At 40.3% G+C, this 25697-nt stretch overlaps 1 protein-coding gene across 1 annotated transcript in view; it reads right to left on the bottom strand.

Annotated features, from left to right (window-relative positions):
* Positions 1-21225, bottom strand: part of LOC121944237 (transmembrane protein 132D) — a 37020-nt gene extending 15795 nt beyond the window's left edge. The window contains exons 1-3 of the mRNA XM_042487968.1: positions 21120-21225; positions 12242-13118; positions 1572-1709 (exon numbers count right to left, since the gene is read on the bottom strand). Coding sequence (XP_042343902.1) covers positions 1572-1709; positions 12242-13118; positions 21120-21192 — 1088 coding nt within the window. The 5' untranslated portion in view covers positions 21193-21225. The remainder of the gene's footprint in view (positions 1-1571; positions 1710-12241; positions 13119-21119) is intronic.
* Between the last annotated feature and the right edge of the window lie 4472 nt (positions 21226-25697).

Raw genomic sequence — 25697 nt, 5'->3', positions numbered from 1 at the left:
AGAGGGAGGTCACATTCAATGATGAGAAGTCACTTCTTTGACAGAGGAATGTCCTTGTCTTTTCTAAGTAAAGAAACTTAGCCCCTCTGCCAGGCTCCTCTACTCAAGGCACAGAAAAACTGTAGGCCTTGTGGCTATTTAGCCTGATTTGGTCTAGTTGCTGCCTCATGTGACAATTGATTTGGACCTGTCCGTTCAGGTTTTTTTGCCTTAAATTGCTTAAGAGTTTACCATGTTGTTTCCATAGCAGCCCAGAGCGGGCAAATCAAACACTGGCTCCAGAGAGTGCCTTTGCGTTTTTGTGTTGGCCTCTGTAGTTTTGCTGCAGGCTTGGCACAAGGAAGAAGTTTCAGTTCTGCAACTTAAAAACTGGACGCCACTAAATGCTACACACTGGACCTTGCAGCGTGACCTTCCTCTGTCATTATTAGCATACGAAATGCAATACTAAAATGATCAACATGTTAAACACTACAATTGCTTGACATGAGAATGTTAGCATTGTCATTGTCAGCATGCTAATGTTAGCATTCAGCTCAAAGTACCGCTTAGCCACGGCACTGCCCCACAGAGCCACTAGCATGACTATGAACTGTAGTCTTTAGTCTCAATTTGTTTATTAGGTCTACAACGTCCAGAGGATATAGCCTGTGTAGGCTAATATAAAATAACTTAAACAAAGGTTTAACTTTAGGCTCCAGTTGTGGTAAGGCAATACAAGGAGGGCTTGAAGGGACATAAACTTTTCACTCTGTCTTTCTTGTGCCCTGGATTCTCAGGAGGTGTGGGGCACACTTATATGACTTGACTCTTAAATAAACCCAGCTCACCTTGGTTCAATGAAATGCACTCAGCTGAAAATGAAAAGACATCTGAGATAAGCTGCTTGTTGGGAAAAGGATGGAGCCCTGTTTAATGAGGTTATGGGGCAAGTTAAGTACTTCTTAGGAGCCCAATGAGTTGGATCAGACCAACCTGCAGATGTCTTGTAAATAGTTTTAGTGCCATGTTTGAAAATGGCTCACTACAGTATAGCTATAACTTTCCTTCTTGCGGCTTTTAATCCGAGGTTAAAATGGGTTTTACTGCACACTAGAAATGCATGGATGTGCACAGTTTTTAGAAATGATTAAAGCACAGATGAGAAGTGGACAATAAAGGGGGGGAAGCAATAGTTGTTTACGGGGGGGGGGGGGGCAGCTTTACAGGAGCACCTGCAGCCAGACTGTGCTTAGAGAGAATAAGAGATGTCCTCCCAGGACACAGTATGCTCCTGCAGTAAGCTGCTGTCAGGCTTGTACAGTGCAGATGGTTTGTCTTTTACTCCACAGGTGCTGAGACAAATACTGATTCTCTTTGCAGGACATCCATTTCAATAGTGCTACTTTTATCAGCTAGAGACACTGGCAACCCAACAGTACATGACAAATTCCCCTTGGGCCTTAGGAGTGTTATTCGTCCATCCAAACAACAGCAATTTACGCCTATAAATATGTAAAAACTCTCAGCCACAACAAAATGACACGCATAGATAGCTGGCAAACAAAGTAATGTGAGGAGAATAGACTTGCCTTTTCCCAGGTATGGGAGCCTTCCTCTGACAAATAACAGCAATGGCTCCATCTGCTCCCATATCCAGAGTGATGTCCCACAGTAAAGAGTTACTGGGTGTTGCTGTTCGAAAGGTCACACCTTTCTTTACTGTCGCTCTGTGGAAAGTCAGAAACGAAAAGGTCATGAACGTGGTAAATGCAAAATGTCCAATTTTAACAACCAAAGGATTCAGGGCGGTTTATTTTTCCAAAGTTAAAGTGGTATATATGGACAATTAACCAAATAAATATTTAAAACATTTGTCTGACTAGGAATATGCTTGTGACAAATTAATATTATTATAGATTAATCCCATTTTTGTAGATTTTAAATCAGGTTCCTCATACAGGATATATTTGATTTGTTCATTCATATTGCCAGGTTATAACAACAAATCCAGAATTTCTGTAACAAGAAGGCAACCTAATAAATGTATTATTTCTCACAGAACAGTGATCACACTTCATTAAAGCAATCATATGAAAGGAAAAGTGTAAAAAATTTCAAAACCACTGCTTTACTACCACCTGTGACCCCCTAACAGCCCTCAACAACCCTTGCATTTGAAACAGCAAAGAAAACATTGTTTTTTCTCTTCATCCTCATGTGTGCTCATTATTTATTTATTGCAGTACTAATGGATCGTTAGTTTTCCTGGCCTCTAATTTGTCAATGATAAGCATTATGCAGCTGAACATCTACACCTCCCCGGCGGGCCTCCTCAGTATAAGCAGCTTGCATTGGGTCAAATGTTAATGAGATATTCTTCTACAAGAATTGTGATCAAGTAAAGTCAGAGGAAGCACACATGCATAAATCCTGTCCTCTGTTGCAACAATACTGATAACCCATATGGTCAACTATTCTCACAAAATATTGCTCCTTTATTATACTCAAAGCCCTGAGACCCCCTCAAACAAGTCGTCTCAAATAGCTCCGAACAACATCCTCGTGTAATTCTTTAGTTTTCATCTGCATGCAAAGCTGTGTGGTTCATCTCTGAATCTTTGAGATAAACACAAAGTGTTGAGCGCATTACGAGTCTCTGAGGAGATGTAATCTATGATATGCACAACAGCAATCTGAGCTCAGGGTTTGACTTTGAAAACCAGGCAAAAGAACAGGCGACACTGCTCCCTGTTCAGCACAATGAAATAAATCACTCCACCAACATGTCCTAATTGAAACATTTAAAGGTACAGTTCACCTCATTATAAAAAATACATATTTTTCCTTTACCTCTTTCTTGTGGGAACTGTTTTTTCTGCTGAACTACATTCGCCAACCGCATCACTGCACAGAAGGAAGTGTGCTTCTACTGCTATCTTACCTGGCACCAGTAAGCTCACTAACGTTACAGCTCAGCCAATGAGGGCGCCATCAATGTCTGCATCTCGCACTGTTAGTAGATTCTGGCTATATTTGAAAAACAAAGTAGCAATGTCTCTTTCCAGAAATCATGACCTGGTTACTCAAGATAGTCCATAGACCATGTTGTATGCTAGGAATGATTTTCTTTCAACCGTATCTTTGCACAGACGAAAGCATGCATCTATTCATGGATGACAGACTAATGCTAGTGACAGCACAAAATGTACACATTGATAATGCCCTAAGCTGTGATGGTAGCTAGCACAGTGGTGCCAGGTGAGCAAGCGGTGGATGCACGCTTCCTTCTGTGTGGTGATACAGTTAATGAGCCTTAGTTTGGTACAAAGAAATTAGTTCCTTCATGAAAAAAAAAATTGTATTTAGGAGTGAACTGTCCCTTTAAGATGGCCTTTTAATGTATCTATGGTGAGCTTAGTGTGCACATTTGTATGTGGCTATATGTGTGAGCCCTTGTTCATGTCAACATCTGCACATCCAGCATGTAATCTGGAAGAATGGTCTCAAGTGGCCACTGATCTTAGCGTGAAAGCCTCTGCTTTAAAGCCACACCAGCCAACACAACGGTGCCTTTAACCACAGGAGTGCAAAATAGAAAGGTCTCCTTTTTTTTCCTCAGAGAAAGAAAGAATAGGTTTGGCTCATCTTGTAGCATTTATGATACTGCTTGAAGTTCAAACAGACAAAGAGCTCACAGGTTAAAGGCCAAGATTAAAAGGGGATCACTGAGCAGTGTCTTTTTCAGTGGTGGTTTTAATCTCGTGCCATCTTGACCCTGGAGGCTGCTGGTTTCAATTCCAGTTGCACACAACAGCAGCTGATTCATCTGATTATCACAGGTTAAGCTGGGGGGGGAAGGGGTAAAAAGTGAAATCATCTGGAGCTGGAAAATGAAGAACCCGAAAGTCTTCTGGTCATGATTGCACACTGCTGAATTCCACAGTTTTAGAGTCAGTGGACACGTAATAGCCTTATTATTTACAATAAAGTAAGTGTGTCAAAGCCTCCAGCCTCTCTCTCTGACAATTTTACCACTGAGGACTCTGCAGAAGACATATCTCAGGAAACAAACTGAACTTACAAATTGAGAATTTCAGCTTATTAGATCACTTCTGGCTCTGAGCGGTTCTCATCAAATTAAGTAAAAAGGAGCCAAATGCTGTAGCTGCTGCATGGTCCCTGTGTTGCTATAGGAAATGAGACTAGCTTCTCTATGTACTGTGCATCAGAGTGAATGACAGTCTGTTGTTATCATTCTGATGGGTCCTAAGAGGAGCCAACACACAGGGGTAAAATTAGCAAAGAGAAATACATGTGCATTTGATGTAAAGAGGCTATGACTTTCTGGAAGATGAGGTGATAACAAGAGGGAAGATGCTGCTCCCTGTTATGCATGTAGATTACAGAACAAAAGAGTTACTATTTTTATTTTGATACCCTGTGACACAATATGCATTCTCAGAAAAACATTAAGATTATGACTGTCGCTATTGCAATTTCTAAAGCATAAGCAGCTGCCCTTTTTGTTAATGGAAGATATTCTTTTTTGTGCTGCACAGTATCCACAACCTGCATTTACTGTAACAGAATATATTTTATTTCATCCTATCTTTCCAAATGCATAGCTTCTCCTTTTTTCAGTGTTTTTTGTTTGACCTTGTACAGAAAAAAAACATGAGCCATATCACACATATATTGTGGGAACACACAACCACAGTGAATTTGCTATTAGACAATGACGAATGTGCATCTTTCACAAACAGCTAAAACCTTTGCCTATAAGCAGAGGCGGAGCAGGGGGTGGCTTTTGGGGCTCCAGCCCGATATGTTTTCTCTATTGCTCTGAGTCTATGCTATTCCCTAAAGAAATATACTTTGTAATATAACTGAGTAAATGTTCTTCTGTTGACCTTTTATTCAATATAGAGGTTCCAAATGTAGCAGATTTACCTTTAAACACTCATTATTTTAGCTCTACTCCAGCATAATAACAATAGGTTTTAAGATTGGTAATGCTATTTACATAAATATCCTATCCAGCCTATGGTATGTGTCTTAAAAACATTAACATCAGTTTTTACCCATTACTAAGTAGCAAGAGTGAAAATTAGTCAGCCTTATCATTTGTTGGGTTATAGTTTTGGTAATAATAATGACAGTTTAGGAACAATTAGATACAAAATGGGATGTAGGCTGTACAGGGTGATTTATTTTCCTTGGCAACTATCATGTTTTACCCAAATGTTGTACAGATTTTAAGGCAAACTGTTTACTTAAATAGCTTGAAAAATAGCTGCTGTATATAGGGAAAAATATCTCCCCAGGGGAGCATAACCCTGGACCCCCCAGTTTGGGCTGAGCTCTAATGTGTTCAACATCTGGCTCTGCCTCTGGTGTTATGCCATTCGCCGAGCACTGTTCAGTGTGATTTTAGTTTCGTTGCAGCTCAGATTCAGTCCTCTCAGAATGTGTTGAGAGTTGAGATGTACTAGCAATTCTTTGAGCTCTGTTTCCTATGTCAGATCTTTTCATCACTTGCTCTGACAGTTGCTATTTTTGTGACTGCTAAGGTCCTGAAAAACTCCCAAACCAGAAAGTGTGTTGTGTTACCGTGAGATAATCCGCAACCATGAGTTGTCGTTGTCTAGGGGTATGATTCTTGCTGCCAGTGCGAGAGGTCTTCGGTTCAACTCCCGAACGTGCCCCCATTTGTCACAAACTAGTTCATTGAATGTGACAAAGAGGGAGTCCAAACAAGAGATTTAGTGAAACAATCATCATTTTTTAAACTGAGAGTAAATTAAATGAACAGTGGAGTGTGTGGATCAGCCAAGTTGGTCATGAAAGTCATGCATGGATGTATTTCAGGTGTGCTGTGGAGGTGTTGTAGGTGCAAATCCAAAAGGCAAAAATGCAGGTGGATTAATGATGGCTGCATTCCACTTAGGGGAGACCTTGGTATTGTCTTGGCTGACTCACTGGAATAGCTTACTGGTAAACTTAATGGAACTGAGCCATTGTTAATGTTATCATTTTCACCTGTGTTTTTCCTGCTATGACAAGTCAAAAGGTCCACTGCCTGATGCGTTTGACCAGGACAGTCTTCAAGACAGTGGGAGGGGTTTCACACCATGTCATCAGGTGTGGCCTAACTGCATGCCAAACACCTCTTTACAGCCTCGTGTTGGTAGCAATACGACCTTAGTGTAGTTTGTTTATGGCCTTAGGTTAGCGTTTTACTTCTGTCGATTACATTTAGTGTTCAGAAATCCTGAAAGTGGTGTTCATTTGTGAAGATTATCTTGCTGAATAAAACATGTAAGAATCACTGCATTTGTTTACTACAGATCTTATTTTCTGAAATGATGCAAAATCCAATAGGAAAATTCCCATAGGCTTTTTGACGAGGTAACAAAGACAACATTAGCTTCTGGGTTGGCCTAAAGAAAAGCATCATCCTTGGGGCACTCTATTAATTCTCTTATTCACTCTAATTTACTCTATAAATTAGCACTATCCACAAAATTGAGCTGAGGCTGCTGGGAATGTGATGTGTTTTGTATAAATCAAAAGTAGACAGAAAACTTGCATTATTATTGGGATTAATATTGGATTATTGATATTTAGTTTTTACAATATGAACGTCTGAGCCAATTATTTTGGCATCCCATCGCGTCAGATGTGAAATCCCACTCAAAACCACAAATGTTAACTTCATGGAAAAGTCCAAGGATCACTAAAGTAATAATGGTTTATCCTCTGGAAACCATGAATGTCTGTACTAAATGTAATTGCAATCCAGCCGTTGAAGTTTGTTTGTCTGGAACAAGGTGGTTGACTGTTTAACCATCCTTAAAGTAGCAATAACATGGCTAAATAAAAATTATAAAATGTCATTCACATGTAATGTATTGCACATTTCACATGTGAAATTTATCATAGAAATGCATTAAAAAAAATGTCCTTCCACAACATGCATGTTCTGTATGTAATTGCACCACTGATGCCGACTGTAGAGAATTGCAATGCAAAACAGCATAATCAGTGAGTAGAGCAGGATGGCATTCACAGCGTATTAATGAGAAAACCTAGGAGGACAGTTAATCTAGTAATGACTTCTGTATAACATGCCCTGCTGTGATGAAACACCTCAGTGTATTGAGCTGCATGGAGCAGAGTTTAACTAATAAAAAGTGACAGTAACAAGAGAACTTATCTCAAACCCTTTTTCTCTCCCAGCCCCCTTTATGCTAAAAAAAAAAAATCCCCTGCGACTGAGAGAGGTGTTTTTTCTTATGAGCGTTTGGGAGCTGGGACCAGTGTCCACGGCTTTGGTTAGCAGGCCCTGAGGAGGCAGTGGGCAGGGGGAGGCACCAGGGCAGAGAAGATGGATGGCTGTGGAGACTGAAGCTGACAGTGTGTGAGAAAAGCAGCTCTCAGGTGCTGCACCCGCCATCCATCTCACTTCTGACCAGGCAAGGCATGAGTGGCACTGTTCTTTCACCTTTTACATACTCTTCATTCACTCACACACACACACACGCATGTAGAAATGCTAACACAAACTGGTACACAAATAGGTTGTTGGCCCTTGGCCTTCATCAGTCAGTTCCGTTCCCTGATGTATTTGTGGAATGCTGTTGTCTTAAAACGTATCTGAAAGATCACAGAGCCGTGGCCAACAAAGGAAAGTGAAACAATGAGACAATTCAAATAAAGCAAATACCTAATACAATAAAACAGAGCCTGAGTCTGATCAAAGACCTACAAGATAGATTGTATTCTCCGTGTGAGCTGGCCCAGATGCATTTCATCACCGACGCTGCTATCGAGATGCTACAGTACATAGCGTTTGTAATTACTTCCCTGATATAATTTGTGTTACCATCTTTGGCTTTGTGAACACATCACTGCAGGGCCGCTGTACCACCGGTGAACCCCAGAGCAATCGGAAACAGATGCAATCGTTAATTATGCAGGCAAATGCCCACCGTTTAGCCAGTCTGATGGCCAGCCATCGGCAACGTGCTTATCGTACTTATGGAGCAGTTTAGGGAGTTGGGGAGACGTTCATGCCAACACTCCTGCCAGATGGCAGGCACCACAGCACTAAAAATGGATGTGAAAGTCCTATTTGTCACACAGATGAATGATTAGGTTCCCTGGTTGAAGAGCTCGCTGACACGGTGTCCTGTTGATACAGACGCTCAAGTTTATTTATTGCCACACTGCTGCTTTTAAATAAAACCCACACAGCAAGGCAAACTATTGTGCTTCATTGCTGACTTTAAATAGCCGTTAAGAAGAAAGCAAAAACAAAAACTGTGATCTTATACTTGTCACTCAGCTTCCTGAGGATACACTGAGGGGATCATCTAATTACCCCTCACATGGGCATGTGATGATGGCGTTGCAATACTTTATCAGTGACCTCTATCAAAACCTTGCTGAGAATGACAGGTTCATTTTGCAGGAACGGACAGGTGTGGCTTGTCTTTTTCTCAATCGACCTCAAATTTGTATGTCCCCTGACTCCAGCTATAGACATCAATAACAGGTTTATCATGCTGATGAGAGAGTATTAAGCAAAGCTTAATGGGACATTCAGACAGTGATAAAGCACACAGACAGCTGTTGAGGACCGGATGCACAGGGCTTGTTAATGTGCTGATAAGCTGGGGGAGGGTGGCTCTGTGTTTCTGAGGATGTGAGTTAGAAGAACAGTGAGTGCATTATGTCACGTTTATAGGATACAAAAAACATAATGTCAAAATTCAGTCATTATTGCATAAAGTATGGACTGCCCATCACATAAGTTTAATTACTGCAAAGTGTTCTAATCAAATGAGAGGAGAGGAGAGGAGAGAGAAGAGACAGGGAGAAAAAAAGCAAGAAAGAGAGAGAAAAAGATAGAAAAAAGAAATTACAGGAAAGGAAGGAAAAAGGAAGAAAGGGAAAAGAGAAGCGAGCAGACGAGAGGCGACATTTCTGCTATCTGCTTTTTGTTCAGAAACACGTGTGACTGAGTAAATGAATTAAAGCAGCAATGATTAAAAGTGACAGAATGAAAAGGGGGAAATCAGGATTGCTTTTTGGCTTCATTGCTTTAGCAAAAATCAAGAGACAGAAAGAAAAGGAAGCCAGTTAAATAATTCAAACACATTGTCAAACCCTTTAAAATACATTAACACGAAAGTCTGTAATGCAATTTAACGATTCTCAGGTTCTCTTGTAAACAGACAACCCGTGAAACGTAGAACGAAACACCTGAAGCATCATATTTCTCATATTTCATATAGGCACAGCAGAGAAAACAAACCTGAATGAACTGTGAGAAATGTTGAGACGACTGTAACTCTCAAACCTGAAGAGGACAAGTGCATCCATGCACGGCTGTTGGCCCGATCAATATTCACCTATTGCAGCATTCACAATTGATCTGAGTAAGTGACTGTCTAAGTGAATGAACACAGGAGCAGGTGAAAAGGGCATTAATAATCCATGACTGCCCCCTCACCTGCTCACCTCCACTCATGCATGTATTTGCAAGTCAAGCCGGACGTAACTCAGAAATTATTTATTTTCCAGGAAGTGTTGATTGTGTACCACAGCGTTTTTTCAATCTAAGAGGACAGGCTGTACCTATTGAGGAACTACCACACTTTTGGCCTTCAAGGACTTTGTTGTTGAGCCAGTTTTTAAGTCAGGACACCTCACTGGACATCATCCAACCACACTGCAAACAGCAAGATAAATGATGATTTATTATATTCTGTGAAACCACATATGAAGGAAGGATTTATGACATACTTTACTCATGATCTAAATCTACACATATAATGAATAACTGAGACTATGTATTTCACACCTCTTGACAGTCCATTATTCACTGGCTTGGAGTAAAGCAGATAGTGTCTAGAATAATAATTTTAAAAAAAATCAGTCTCTAATCAAGTTAGCGTAAATCTCTACTTGTCTTACGCTGACAGCTAACCTCGACAAATCTCGCTTCGCTGCAACGTGATTCTCTTTGATCTCCGTCTGGATGATGATAATAAAAGGCATTATGCTGCGGATGACCATGGAAACCGACAATGAAACGGTGAGAGCGAGATGGAGGCATTTAATTCATATCCAGTTTTGAGGTGCCAATCTCTCCCATTGCATCACTTCACCTTGAAAGGGTGAGTAACAAAGTGACGTCTTGAAAGAAAGCCGCAAGATTAGACTAAGTCTTGTTTTTCTTTTTGCCTTTGTTCATTTGTATTTTTAGCCTCCAGAGGATAATAACTTTGGTGGTTGAGACATTCATTCTAAGGAAACATATATGCTTTAAAATCTGTATAAAATTAGCCTCTATTACTGAACAGGTCACAGAGACCTCCAGAGGAATAACTACTGCTTTTAGATGGAACTACACATGCTCTCATCTCCAGTCAAAAGGGAACATTTTGCATCGCAAAAAGAGAACAGAGCCTTAAAATTAAATTGAGCTATGCTGGTAATCCCCGTGATCTTCACACATTCAATAGCAGGGCGTTGATATAGCACAAATCCTGAGCATACCCTTTAAAGCGGAGCAATAATGAGTCACAAGCTACACGTGACCTTATTTGATCCATGTCAACCTTGATGACTACGGCTCTTGAAGCAGCCCTTAATGTCATCAGGCTGTGCTCACTCAAACATGTATTTCTCTGATTTGACTCGAATAATCTACCGCGGTTCTCGGAAAGACAGTTAACCTCGATCATATTTTCAGAGATAATGCCTTAATCCATGCAAAATCTCATTTCCTTCAATATTCCCTTATTTTTGATGGAGCTGAATTTGTGCAAGAAGGAGAGAAGAGGACTAATACAGTTAGTGAACACTTCACCAGATTGAATTCTCATTGACCAATTAATTTGGACTTCATTGAAACTGCAGAGCCCTCTGAATTGATGGCAGTATGGTGCCTTAGTGTATGGTAGGCGTAGATTAGGGGAGGGAGCACAATAGGCACATCCCAATAAATATTTAGAACATGTGCAGTTGTCCTGCTCTAATGAAAACATGAAATTGGCAGAGGACTTTTATTTTGATATTTACACCATGAATTGATGACGAAAAGGCACAAATTAGTTCATAAAAATTGCAGGAACCAGAATGCAGGAAATTAGGAATTTCCCATGCAGGGTTTCCCACTAGAGGTGCAAATCACCAGTTTCATCAAAATACCATATTAAATCATTTCTTTGGGCAATAATAGAATATTTGCCTATATCATTAAGTCTGCAAGATACAGTTGTGATGCAGACTTCCTATTAAAAATTCAGATTCGATTCATTTCCATTCAGGGGTCTGTGATTGATATGAGATAGCCTATCATATGCTTATTTTACATCGGTTACAGAGGAAGCTGTCGACCATTTCTTTTATTGCTTTGTACATTAAAGATAAAGACATTGCATAAATAATTATTAATAACTGTACAGCACATGTGATAAGTTAACCTTCAGGACTTTCAGTCAGAGAGCCCTTTCTGGGAGTTTTCATTTTAACCCAAGTTTTTTCCTAAAACTTCAGGGCTAACTAGCTTTTGGTCCTTCAGGCAAACTTCTCCCAACAGCCATAAAACATGGATTAACAACAAGGCCATTTAACAAAATTATAAATTCGTCTCAGTAACAATTGTCAAGGTTCACTGACAAAACAGTTGTTTTTTCTCAGTCACACAGTGTTAGCTTAAGCACTTAAAGGTAATTGCATAAATTAGCCTGGGAGCTAGTGGAGTTTAGTCTAACAATTTACATAGATTATTTATACTTTTTCTTATTCACCGCTGGTTTAAGACACTTCATCTCCAGTCAGAACAGCACAGTTGAATTTTAGACTTTTGTGTTTGTTTTTTCCATCTAACAATGTTGGAATAGAGCAGCTAATGTTGCTGTAGCATTAAGTTAATGAGGTTAGATCCAGGTCCAGGCTGGCGTGTCCTCTCACTCCCAAAATGCCATTGTTTACAAAAAAACAAAAACAACTAAATTTTACTGTTGTTATTGTCACCCCCATCCTTAAGCTTCTGCTACACATACATTCTAACTCTGAGGGAAACACTGTTGACAAACTCAAAATCGTCTTGCGGAGGACCCCCATCCCAACCACTTCATATGAGTCCCCCTCAATGCTGAAACGAAGCCTCCGTCTGTGCTGTAAATCTTTACAGTAAAGCCAGCCTCACCTGCAAACTGTGAGGCAACTGAAATCACAGTCTTACCTGAGAGTGAAGTTAGTGAGCTGAGCAGAGCTGGCCATGAGTATGTAGAAGGTGGCGATATCAGTCTTCTTCAGCGGTTTGGAGGATGTCCGTATAACAATGGCATTGCCAAGCTTGAGCCTAGAAAGCGTTGCCATTCCTTTAGGCACCTGCAGCAGACGCACGCTGCCAATCCTCTGCATGGCTGTGACAGGAACATACTCTGCCTGCTGCTGCGAGCCACCCCAACGACTTCCATCTACAGAATTACACTTCCCGTTCACTCTGGGCTGTGCCTGGTAATACAGCTCCACAGGGTTCCCGGTAGTGGGGTCCTGCCTTTCCCTACTGGTGCCCTCTGACCCCGGAGCAAACCAGCCGAGCGGTGGAGCCAGCTCAGCCATGCAGGTTCCCCTTTCGCCTCCCATGGCACAGGAGCCCCTCACCTCCTGGGTCTGCCAGAAAGCATACACTGTCACACACGGTAGCTCATCCACAGTTCCTTCCCCCCTGCCCCAGTCCCTCCCTGCGACATAGAAGAGCACACGCACTCTGGGCTTAGAGGAGAAAACCCGAGGCGTGAGCACGAAGGCCTGGATTTTCCAGTTAAAGGTAAAGACCTCTGGAGCGTTGAAAAGCTGCACAGACTGGACCAGATCTAGAGGCACAAGCTGCTCTGTGGACATCGTGCCGTAGCTGGCGTTGACAGCTGGCTGCCGGCTGGCTCTTAAGATAACAAAGGGCTGCGTGTGACTCTGCATGCTGGAGTTCCTCATGAAGTCCTGCCCAGCCTCCTTTAGGAAGAAGTACTCAGCATCTCGCACCTCGTAGTTGACTGGCAGAAAGACGGGGAAAGGCACTGGGCTCTTACTGTCGGTCAGCTCTTTACTGCTTAGATCTGTAAAGTGAAAGTAGAAAATTGGGTTTGTTAAAAGCCATGGGGATGTGTCACAGTACGTTTCTAAGCAAGTGGAATTCTACTTGAAACAAAAACAAGGAATTGAGTCTCTACATTTGAGAAGAAAAAAAACTAGCAGCAGCGTTCCATGAACTAACACTTGAGCACAAAAAGTCAGCCAAGGCCAAGTGATCAACTGAGTGGGGCATTAATGTATTACACTAAAAGGCCTCTGAGCTTAACCTAAAATTCCTATTGCAGAACACATAGGTGAAATAATACAATTTACAACAAGAAGAGCTTAAGAGTGTTTTGTTTCTGAGGTCAGAACAGAGCAGGAGTCGAAGTCTGTGGCTCTGCTGAGAGACTGTACAATAATTATTGGTGTGAGGAGGGGAGCTGAATCTTACATTTCACTTTGCGAAAAGGCAGTGCCCTCCACAAGGATTTTACTATTTTCTTTGAACCCTTGTCTACACTGAGAGAAAAAGGGCAACAGCTTCCCAGCAACATATCAAAGTACTACAACAGTGTTAAACTGGTGTTTAACCCTTTGAAATCTGGGCAAATTGGCCCGATTTCTTAAAAAAGTACAGGAGATAAAGGCAATGAGAAGAAATGACCCAAAAATCTGCAAGAAATTAATAAAAAGACAAGAATATTATCTAAGATATTAAGGTGCACCTTAATGAACAAATCTGAGTCCTGCATCAGGTCGCGTACCTGGTGGGTGACACTCAAAAAGGTGATTTGTGGGTGGTATTTTGTTTTTTATTTCTGCTTTGGCTCTGGGTGAAAAAGAACATGCAGGTTGGATTGCAGGTGTTTGATGACAAATATATTAATATAAAATGAGAATAATAATTCAATTTAACATTTTAATCCTTTGACTGCTGACTTTGAGTATCAGCCTTGTCTTCTGCGCCAGCTAGAACATGAGCCGCTTCAATCAGGTGCGTCACTAACAGGCACATTAACTGTGGAGATGTCCTCCGAAATATTATGAGAATAAGCAAAAAATACTTATTTAAATGGTATTTCCTGATTTATCTAAACTCATTTAAACTATGACCTACATTTACAAAGGAAGCCTGAAATTAAATAGACATTCTGGAAGAATTACATCCCTCATATTTGCTCCCCTTTCCACCCCTAATAATTTTCATACAGTCCTTTAGTGTCATCCAGGTAAAGATAATACACTAAAAATTTGTTTCCTACAGGATTTACTATTTAAAAGCTGTTTACAATTACTCAGATGTACTGTGTCAAGTGTTTCAAAATGTAAAATGTACTTTAAAAATATCGCCTATCATGTTTTAGTGTTATATTTCCATATTTCCTTTCCACTGCCCCACTTCCACCTCTCTCATGGATGATCAGCTTTCACTATATGGGGAGGAAAGGTGGAATCTGATGCATCTGGCACAAGATTGAAATCTGCCATCAAAAACTGAGATTAAAATGGCTTTTCAGATTGTCAGCAGGCTGTGAATACCCAGCAGATCCTCCATGAAAAAAAACAAGAATCATGGAGCATCACCATGTAAAGTAAAAGAATATATTAAGCTAACTAAAACAGAAACACATCTGAGAAGTTATCTATATTATTCAGTAAGATGTGTATTTATAGCTTTGTGTTGGACGGTACACAATGATCACGCGGATTACTGTCTGACTGTTAAATACTGATCACAAGTGCATAGAATGACCTTTAATATGAGTGAGTAAAAACAAACCAACAGCCTAAATATTCTCTGATCTGGTTTAAAGGCTTAATGGCAAGTGTTTGTCTCAGTGGACATGAGCAGAGGTCACCCGGCCATCATGTGTCCTCATTAAACGTCCATTTTGATAGAATTATGAAGATTATAGCTGCTGACCTGAGTGTGCACTGTTTATCTGGTGGCTAATTGCCCTACTTGATGAATTAAGGACAAAAACACTGGTGTTTACTCTGCAGATTATAACAAAATGGATGAAGCTGCATTAGTATGGTGAAAAACAGCTTCAGTAACGCCCAAACAAATCATCATCCCATTGGTACACTGCAGCTAACAATTAGGGTTGTGTCGTAGGCGAGTGTTTCGTTCCAAATAACAAATCTTTTGTGTGAATTAATTGAACAGAAATCACTTCCTGAAACAGTTCCTTCATTTCTCAGTTCAGTTGAGCGCTTATTCAGCTGAGTGAGTGATTGAAGTCTGTCATTTGCAGCCCTAAGTGATGGACAGTCGCTGACTGGCTCAAGCCTGCCCCTCTCCCTCCCTCTTGAAGTATGAAGTGGTACCAAATAATTTAATAATTTCGTGTTGCCAAAGTTTAAGCACTTCAGATTTCAGTTTGCAAACTGTATTTTTATCCAAATAAATTCTGCGTTCCCAGTTCACTGGTTAGTGATCCAAATTGAGCGTCAACGCCAGGCAGAAACCTCCGGGGCTGAAAAATGAAGCCAAGCACAAAAGCTGTAGTTCCTTGAATGGCTTCTTGAGGCTGGTTCAAAGAGTCATTCAATTCACATGAAGTTAAAATATCCAACTTTACAGCAGAAATAAACATATTTAAACTATACATATTACAACTCACCTATTTACATATTATTAAGGCTTAAAGTTATGCACAATTAATGTTGTGTCCGCACTAAGTGAGAGGTGGGTTCTCTGCAGTGCCAAGTTGCTACCATGGCAACAATGTTGGCTAATGTAACCGTTCACCTTAGATAGAGTATAGGTGTAGCCATAGCTGTTGCTATGTTAGTGTTTTTGGTTCAAGGAAGCAAATTTTTATGTTTTGGTTGCCTAAAAAAGTTTTGTTCAGCGTTTTGTTGTAGTAAATCACCCTCAAAGGAGTCGTATTCAGTTATTCTGTAACGTACATTTTGTCGTGATGGTTTTAAACCAGGTTTTAACTAAAATTAGCTTTGAAGTTATACTTATCACAGTCTACCACAGCTCTAAGTGCACCACACTACCACAGCTAATAGCTAATGTTAGGGTTATCTCCACCCTCTTGTCCAAATATGGTCACTTTTGGCTACATGGCAACGGCCAAAGTGCCAAAACTTGATGCTTCAGTGTGTGTGTCCAAATAAAAACCCCAATGGGTGACATCATGGAGACCACATCCATTATTTTATACTGTATATGGTTCAGCCACGTTAAAGTTACGTGAGAGGGACTACATGTAGTAGGAGCTCTGGTCGGGCAGTGAACCGATCTCCGAAAAAATAAATATATATTGAACGGATTCCAGTGATTCAGTACGCTAAAAAAAAAAAGAGGCTTGGCCCATCACTTCTAACAATGTCTAACAAAAGAGATAATATTTAGATCTATAGACTTGCACAAGACATATTTTTGAAATTATGACAAAAGATGCCAGATAGAGAGTTGTCTGTCACTGAATAATTAATTGTTATTTATCCAAGAAGGAAAGCTTGAAGCTTTTCTATGTCAGTATCAGCTGTCCCGTTATGTCCCCCATGGATGCTGGCATTTGACGCGTCCGTCTATCATGGCCTCTTTTGCTTTTTATCCTCACTCATCCAGCCCGGCAAAGAGCCTGTCACGATGGTCTGACAGTTCACACGGCAATCACTACACTGAATGTGTCAAAATCATGTCAGCCCTCGGAGGAAGACAACAGCATCTTTTTTTTTCCTTCTTCTTCGCTCTTCCACGCACAGACAAGCGTGTCAGTCATGTTCACCGAGTGGGCGACGCACTACATGGGACAGAGGGACTGGAGCTGGGGACGTGGCTGTCCTGGCTTAGCCTACCAGTGGCCACAGTGACAGATGTGCTGTTTAATACCGGAGCTGGCAGCAGCTCCGGCTGGAGTGAATATAAACTGGCTCACTGTCTCCTGGAGGGAGAATGCACCGCCAATGTAGCAACAAAGTACTTCACATGCAAGCTCATCCCTTTACAGTTGTGTTTGATGGGTCATCTGTGCACTCCTTGTTATTTCACACACTTTTCATTTCAGAAAATCTCAAAAGAGACTGTTTAAACGACGCATGTGTCGCATACATCTATTTGCGGGCACTGTCTGTTTATGATTCATCGCCAAAAGGATGCATCCTACCCTTTGCCAACATTTTGGATATTTAAAACGTAGCCAATGTAAGCAAAACTGTACTTCTGTCGTCCTCTCATCGTGATGAGAGCACTGCCCTCAGCTGATAAACATGAGAGCAAATCCGCCACACCAGCTGTTCCAGCCTCTCAAATCACTCATTTTGAGGACCCTGAGCTCCTCTTCCTCCTTGGCTGAGTCAGAAAGCATCAGTGTTGCCATGCAGATGCTACAACCGCCTCTAAAAGCCACCTCTCCAAGACTGCTCTCCTGCAGACTGTCCGATGCCTTGTGTTGCAGCTTTTTTTTTTTTCCACTGTATGTAGGCCAAGTGCTTCATATGAGTGGAAAAAAAACAAGATTGCCTTTATGCCAGGGATCAAATCACATGTTAATCAAGTCTTAGTTCATCCTCTTTGTGTCCAAATGAAAGTGCTCCTTGTATGAAATTAGGTTTTGGGGTTGTTCATTTGTAACTAACACTAGTGTACCTTTGAGTGAAAGCAGAGAATCAACTTCAAGCATGGATTTTCATTTTTAAATGGATATGTGTCTTTTCATGTGTTCGGTATCCCCTAGTTTTTGTGTTTTTAGCTTTGCCACATGTATGAAGCAAGTAAGCGCTTTACTACCATGCATTAAAATGGAAATAGGAAGTAAACTTGGTATTTAACTTTGAAAAGTGCAGAGCAGAAGCTGAAATTTTGTCCTGTGGTGTATCTAAGTAAGTTTACTTAGGGATTAAGACTTACAGATCCATTTCAAAACAATGTTCCCCATCACCAGTTTTATTAATAAAAGCACTGTTGTATCTAATGAGCTACATTTTTGCCCTGCAGTTTGTCTCACGGCTCAGTATTAAAACATTTTCAGAGGCATGTCAGCCAACTTCTTCTCAGCGCGCTTGTCTTTTAGCATTATTTCTCCAATTGTAATCAATCTTTGTATTATTCTATTAAAATGCAGAAGAACCACTGTGAATTCTAATGCGCAGTAATGACTTTTACCATATGTGCAAAACAGCTTGCAGAAGTGAGTTGACTCCCAATGGCATCGCAGAGGACAACAATGGGATGTCTGCATTTTAATCAGTAATTGAGAGATTAACAGAGTTTTTTGTGCCTTAAAGTTTCTCTGTCATGCTGTCTGTTGAAGGTGTTCCATCATGTTTTTATGTTAGTGTTATGTTTCACATTATTTACAAATGCACTGATAATGTTAAAACAAGAAAGTGTTGGCAATGACCCAGATGCTAATTACACTAATAAGGCACCTGTAGCAGCATCACTCTCCCTCTTACAACTAATGTTAGCTCTCTGTGTTTTTATCTTTCAACTGGCTGACCTTTCCAATAGCTGTGCCTTTAATAAAACACCAAAAAGTCTCATTAGGATCTGAGAGCTTGCTAATCAATAAGTGCTTAAATACAAAGGTTTGAGTTTTTTGTAGGTCAGTTAGCAGTCACCTTGGGAGGTAAGCAGTGACTCACAAGAGAAGAAGACAAGCTGTTAATACTCTCACGGATCTTTTTTTGAAGTTGCAAAAAGTTAAGACATCTTTCGACATTGTGGGTAATTATCAAAGGGCACCAAGTGGGAAAAACTGTGATCTGAAAAAGGTGTGGAAGACATATGTTAGAAACATAGGCAGTAAGGTGGTGTCTGCTATGAGCATCTAATTGGGGTATAGTGATCCCAATTAAATGAAAAGTCACAAAGACTTCAAAGTTCACTACCTGCTCTCAGATTTTAGGGCTATTACAATTACAGCAGCAGTTGGTAACTTGTTAGCATATATATAACTTACTATATATATATATATATATATATAGACTGTTTGCTATCATAATATAAATTAAAAAACACCTTTTTTTGTATTTGCTAAAATTTTCTCTATATTTACATGACCCGAAATGAGACAGATAATCTGTGAAAGAAAAATATTATTCCTCTGCCTACTATATAAATTTGTGCAGGAATGAGTCCTAAAACCAAGAAATGGGTTAGCTTTAGCACTCACGGTTCTGTCGTCTTGAAGTCAGTGGGTTATTTGAATGGGTTTTTGGTTAGATGTCTGAGGGTCTGTGGTCAACACAAGTATTACAAAGGTTTGTTTGTAATACAGAGCTATTTTCAACAATGATGTGAAATCCAATGGAAAAATACCAGAGCCCCTATGACAAGGTAACCAGGGTGATGCTAACTTCCTCATTGGCCTACAGACAAATGTCATCACTGGAGCATGCTATTGCCTTGTAGCTCCTCCAATGGCTAGTTGGTAGGCGGTTCTTGGTATTTCAGACGTCTTTTTGTAACATGGCAGCTGGGTCAGAACCGTTCTCATTTTACCACCAAACAGTACAATATGTTTGGTGATAAAATGGTGGCAAAATATGTTTTTGAAAACATTTGATTTGAGAAATAGGCAATGCAGTAACAGAATCTTGATTTATATTTGATCAGCGCTGCTTTGACCGTTTGACCAAAGTTCATCAGCATGATTGACAGCTGCTGTGGTGACTCCTTGGCTCTGATTGGTTGTTTTTGGTGTACCATGGTCAATTCTAGTGAATGCCATTACAAGCAGAGAAAAGAAGAGAAGGGACATGATTTTTTGACAGATTATCTGTGTATGTGATATGTACTTCTGTCAGAATCTAGCGACACTTTCAGCAAATACTGTATTACACATAGTTCTTTTTATAAAAGTTACCAACTACAGCTTTAACCAGAAATGATCAAATATAATGTTCAAAACTTTTTTAGTGGTAGCTTATTTATGTTCTGTGGTCAAGACTTTCTTGCTGATTTGTTGTCGTGCCATTTACTTTATGTCATGATGGTGAATTATGTGCTGACAACAGAGGAGCTGTGAAACAGTTCTGGTCTTTGGCACTTTCCAGGATGAAAGTTGGATTACTTATCAGTCAAATCTCATGATCCAGTTAAAGTGCTCTTGACAGCATTATATTCTCATTTTACATGGAGTGCTTTATATAAACATACACAGAGGAGGCTCTGATCATATAGCATGTAATGCCCTGAGGGCCTGAGATTGTGGAGAAGATGGGCAGAGAAAGTGAAAGAGGGTTTAAGCTTACGCAGTGATTGGTAGGGATTGCTATGTCCAATGAGACTCTTAAAGCTGCTTTAAAAAAAAATCTGTTTTACCACAATTTCTCCATTTTTGTTATCCTTTTATCCACATAAATCAGACCGCGTGTGTTCTCTGGAAATAGCCATTTATGAGGCAGTTATAGGCTTTACAGTAAATGCCTTTGTGATGTGCTTTTTTTCCCCCTATATCTTCTTTTTTCATTATCAAAGTTGGGAATTTAGATTGTCTGCGTCTTGTTTGCCTTGCTGTGTGTGAAAATGGGATTTTTTTTCTTTTGCAGACATCCATAAGGGAAAGCAATACTTCCCAAAGGGAAGCAAAGTACTGAGCATTAAGCCATGGCTCAAGTTGTAATATAAACCCATCAAGTATTTTACCCCTCAATGATTTCATCCTAAATGTTTAATATCCCCACTCGCTGCCGTCACACCCCTTTGCCACAATACATAAATGCTCATGTTTGGCTCACTGGAACGCTGTATCACTGTGGATGTAAGTTTGTGGCACAAATGGGGACCTTTATATATTATTTAGACTTGTAGAGGAGGCTGTTTTACTGCTGGCATGGCACTGCTGAGAGAGGGCCCACCCCCCATCAGTAACATGTGCACAAGATGGACAGTTCCCTCTAATAGCTCATTGGTTTTCAGCTGTTTTCATTAAATACAGCGTGGACACAGTATGAATGCTTAAACAATCCCAACTTGAGGCTTCAGGATAATTCACTGACAGAAGCTGGTCTTGCACTCGTCCCTGATGGCTTTAAATACATCACAACACGCAACCAATTACTTCCAAGTCACTTACCTTGCGTGAGAACTGCTGTGATTGTTGCAAAGAATATTTGTAAGATCCTCCAGCTCTGGTAGTAAACGCTCATTTTGGCACCCGGCGCGGCTCGCTGTTCCAGGCAACTTCCCAGTGTCCGTGATTTAGTATCGCTTCAGCAGAGCGCGGAGCGGATCGTTTCATCCATTCCTGCAGCTCGCGAAATTATTATAATCACACCTGTGGGAGTATAAATTGTAGTGTAGTCCGTGCTGCAGGTGACATCGAGATCTGATCGTCGGCAGGTTCCCCGAGTTGTGCGTAAAAGTTGTGCGTAACGATCCTGGAGATGTGTCTCCTGAAGACTTTGTGCCCGCTAAGGAACAAGATGTGGGAGTCTCTCGCTGAGACTGTGAGACGGAGAATGTTGCGTTTCGATCGATATGACCCCTCGAGGCGAAATATCTCAACTAGTCCTCCAGATTGAGTCTGCCGCCGCGGCTGCTAGGACTCTGCGGTGTTAAACGGCTGTTAGCAGATCACTGACTGTCTTGTGCGCAATCCTCGGGGCACTAAACTCATCATCTGTCACTGCTCATCCGCTCAGGAAGCCACGTCCAGTACGCAGCTGGTAGGATTAACCCTGCGTGGGTTTGACTTATGTCAGAAGAAATGGTCAGACGTGACACATTTAGTCTACTGATTGTTGATCACTGAATCATTAATGTGGAATTTCTGTAAGTTGACCCAGAGGTAACATACAGTGAAACTCTTCGTCTATAGTCATTAAATAGGATTTATGTTGAGATATGCAGCGGAAATCGGAAGCATGGGTGTAGTTGAAGTTACTTTGCTCACCTCTGTCTTTTTAGTGTGAAGTTGTTAGATCATCTTGAAAATAGGATTTAAAAAAATACAAATATCATATAAACAGTATGTTTTACGGGTAAAATATATGCACGAATTCATACTTTTATGAAACTATATTTTAATTTTGTTTTACCCCACGATTGTGAGGCCATTGGATACACTGCATCAACCACTTGGAAAAAGTAACTTAAAGGAACAATGGAGTAGATGTAGTGGCAGCTAGCGGGGACGATTGCAAACTGCAACCAGTTTACTTTTCTCTTGGTTCGAATTTTTTCAGTGTTCATTATTCGGGAAGTTTTTACTGAATTCTCCAAAACAAACAGACCAGATCATTTTAACCAGTAAAAACACTGAATAAAGCAGTTTCGCGTTTAAAAAATCAGCATTTTTCTGATGCGCTTGTCATGGCGGGCTGCTAACCACAGCAGCTGACGTCAAAACATGATTGGCCCCATCTGGAGCTAGTGTTTGGTTTGTCTATTCTGGTCTACTAGAGAAACATGACGATTTCTGTAGACAAGGACACACTCTCTATGTAGACATAACGGCTCACTGTAAAAACACAACGATTCTTACTTTAAGGTAATTCTGCACTAGAGAAAACCTTGCTATATCTGCCAATAAATCCCCCCAAATCCTACACACCAGACTTTTAAAGTTTCCCTGTATCTCTGTAATTCTCTACAGTAGTGGTTCTCAACCAGAGGTCCTGGGATCCCAAGCTGTCCTTAAGGGAGTTCCAGGGGTCCTCAGAAAAATGGGCAATCGTGTATTCTCACTATTTGATCTCCATATAGAAGTAAGTTTAATGTGAGTTAAAGTCATACGCATTACTATTCTGATCACAGGTTTCACTTTCTCCACATTTATCTCCTTAACCGTAACTGACAACTATAGACTTATGGTACTAATCACATCAATGAAGGTCCCTGAAGCTAAATCTTATCAAATGGGGGTCTGTAACCAATGTGTGTCAATTTAGGGGTCCTTGACATGAAAAAAGGTTGAGAGCCACTGCTCTACTGCACAGTTTATTCTCTTTTCTGCCTTGTTTAATGTTTAAGGTTTTTTTTATTCATAAAAAATTAAGACTAATTTTCTACACAGAGAGCCAAGAAATTGCAACCTTGACTGCATGAACTATAATAATGACACCAACCAGAGCAACTCAGGCTAATTAGGGCAGAATTGCATCACACTTACCTCATTATTACTGTTCATTCAAAATTCAGAGATTGATCAAGCAGAATCTTCTTCTTACATTATGAATAAACCACAACATGAACACTTTTCTTTTTTCTTTTTTTACATATTGCCTTTCAAAAAAAAAAAAAATCACGCCAGCTATTTAATTCCAGTGATTATTACATTCTTATGGTCCCTGAATGGTTGATAGCATCAGGTGGATTTTTAGTGCCCTCTGATGGTTAAGAGGAGTTCCTATGTCAGTAAAAGCAGAGGTGAGTGACTGAATATTGCTTACAGCTCTGTTGCATCAGAAACTGTTGGGTTTTTCAACTCATTTTGGCTTATTTTGTTAACACAGAAGCTGATAGATGGAATTTATATTCATACAAGTATTCACATAATATTTTTATGTGCAGGTGCTGCGTGAATGATGTTAACACTTTTGCAACACCCTGTTTTAGCAATGTTTTTTTTTTTAAACAGGGCGGATGTCAGGGGGATGAAATGTGGTCGTTTTATCATCCTTCTGAAACAGAACATAATATTCACAAGTCAGTAGTTGAACTTGGTGCACATACTGACTCTTTTCACTCCAGCAAGGTGCTTGTCTGCAGACTTGTAGGGTAAATGTAATGGGGCTTTATTGACTAATAAAGAGGATTAACCATCATATCAACACTCAGTGTGACCAAACCTCACAGTATCTGTAGACAGGAAGAAGTTGCCACGAGCTACTGCTGAGAGCTTATTCGAGCTCCTCCCTGGCACTGCAGCACTGTGATAAGCAGCAGCAGCATCTGTGTGTTGGGTCGCTCCAGTATGCTGTAGAGTACTGCTGTAGGATAATTTAGATCCTTTCCTATATACCTGCGCCTTACACACAGAGGAACAGCAACCACAGTGTGCACTAAGAAAAGCTGAGAAGATTTACCCCTAAAAAACTGGTGCTGAAGTTGTGCATTCATGCTTCCCAACTCTGAACTGGAGACTGTATTAAGAATATGTGATGCTTGTCATATATGCATATAAATGCAAATATTCCACAAGATCCAGCATGCTTTAATTGCCAAAAGTCAACAGAAGCTCATGTCCACATCCCTGCTGAGTAAATTAAACAGTTTTGACTTGAGGAATTGGCAGCTGAATGCTTGAGTAATCTGCCAACCGAATCTTCATTAACATAGTGGAGGCATGCTCCTGTGAGGAAACAGCCTTTTTAGTCACCTTATGTAGTGGGAAAATCACTTGTCAGGAGTTTCATATATTCACCCATCATTTAACATGACATTAAGCTGTTCAACACCACCAAAAAAAAGAAAAAAATCAGATTTTTCTGACCCTCCTCCAGCGACGCTTGATGAGAAACATCCACAATGGCTCGCAGATGCTGAGACGACATATGGCGAAACCTGTCAAGAATATGTTATAGACACTTAAAGGACAGAGGAAACAACACAGGCCCCCGGATATGCAAGTTAGGATGCTGACATAGATGGATGTCATAGCAGAGATGTGCCAGAGTGAGGAGAGTGGCCATAAACCAGTGATAGATGTGAGTGCCACAAGGAAAGGGAATGTGTTTTCAATGTACATCATCCTTCTGTTTGACAGATAGTGCCAGCTCCTGCCGAGGTGCATTTAGCCACACACGGTGCTCTAATGTTCCCCGTTCTCATTTTCATTGCAAACTCAGAAAGTGAGTGCACTAAAATTTACATATCTTTACAATAACATTGTTACCAACCATTCAAGGTTGAATATATAGAGTCATAGGTAGGCTATTTATGTGTGCATGCATGTGTGTGTGTGTGTGGCCTGATCTGCACACTCCAGTAACTAGGGCTTTCCGCTGGTTCTCCGTGAGTTAGTTGTATGTTTTTCTGTGGGATTCTACTTGACAATAATGCAGTTGTAAAAGTTTGTAATCCCTTAATAAGTACTCATGAGTTTCTTACTCTAATAAGCCATCAGTACCGTTCTGTTGTTAGAGGATTGTTCTGAATTTCGAGAAATGGATAGGATCGATACCACTCTTATATATCTAACTCTTGGCAAAAAAGCAAATAAGTCTTTTTCCCCAAATGTTAATCTATTCCTTATATAATTGTTTTTTTGCTTTTTAAGTAAATAAATAAAATTCACTGTGGTCCAGAGTCTCTGCAGCACTTCTGCAGCAGCTCAAACATGAGCCAACCCTACCCATTAAGCGATAAGCCGTTGCTTAGGGCCCCCTGGTCTCTGTGGGAGCCCGAGAAAAGATTATTTTTAAATAAACATGAGACAATGATGAAATCAAATTAGGATCCCTAAACACAAAACTGACAACATTATGTGCCATTTTTGCCAAAAATAAATAAATAAACTCAGAGACAGGCAAAATGGACAATTTAGTTAGGCTGAGTAAATAATTTATTGTCCCCTATGAAATAAGAATTCCCAGGATTATGTGGTATAAAAAAACAACACATTTTGTTGTTGTATTATGATAAAATAAACAAAATTAATGAACAAGAAAAGAAAGAAAGTCAACACCAACATGGACAAGTATGTTTCACC

The sequence above is a fragment of the Plectropomus leopardus genome, chromosome 6, assembly GCF_008729295.1.
Source record: "Plectropomus leopardus isolate mb chromosome 6, YSFRI_Pleo_2.0, whole genome shotgun sequence".
NCBI classification, from domain to species: Eukaryota; Metazoa; Chordata; class Actinopteri; order Perciformes; family Serranidae; genus Plectropomus; species Plectropomus leopardus.
The sequence above is the reverse complement of the archived record's forward strand: the minus strand, read 5'-3'. Positions and strand labels throughout refer to the sequence as shown.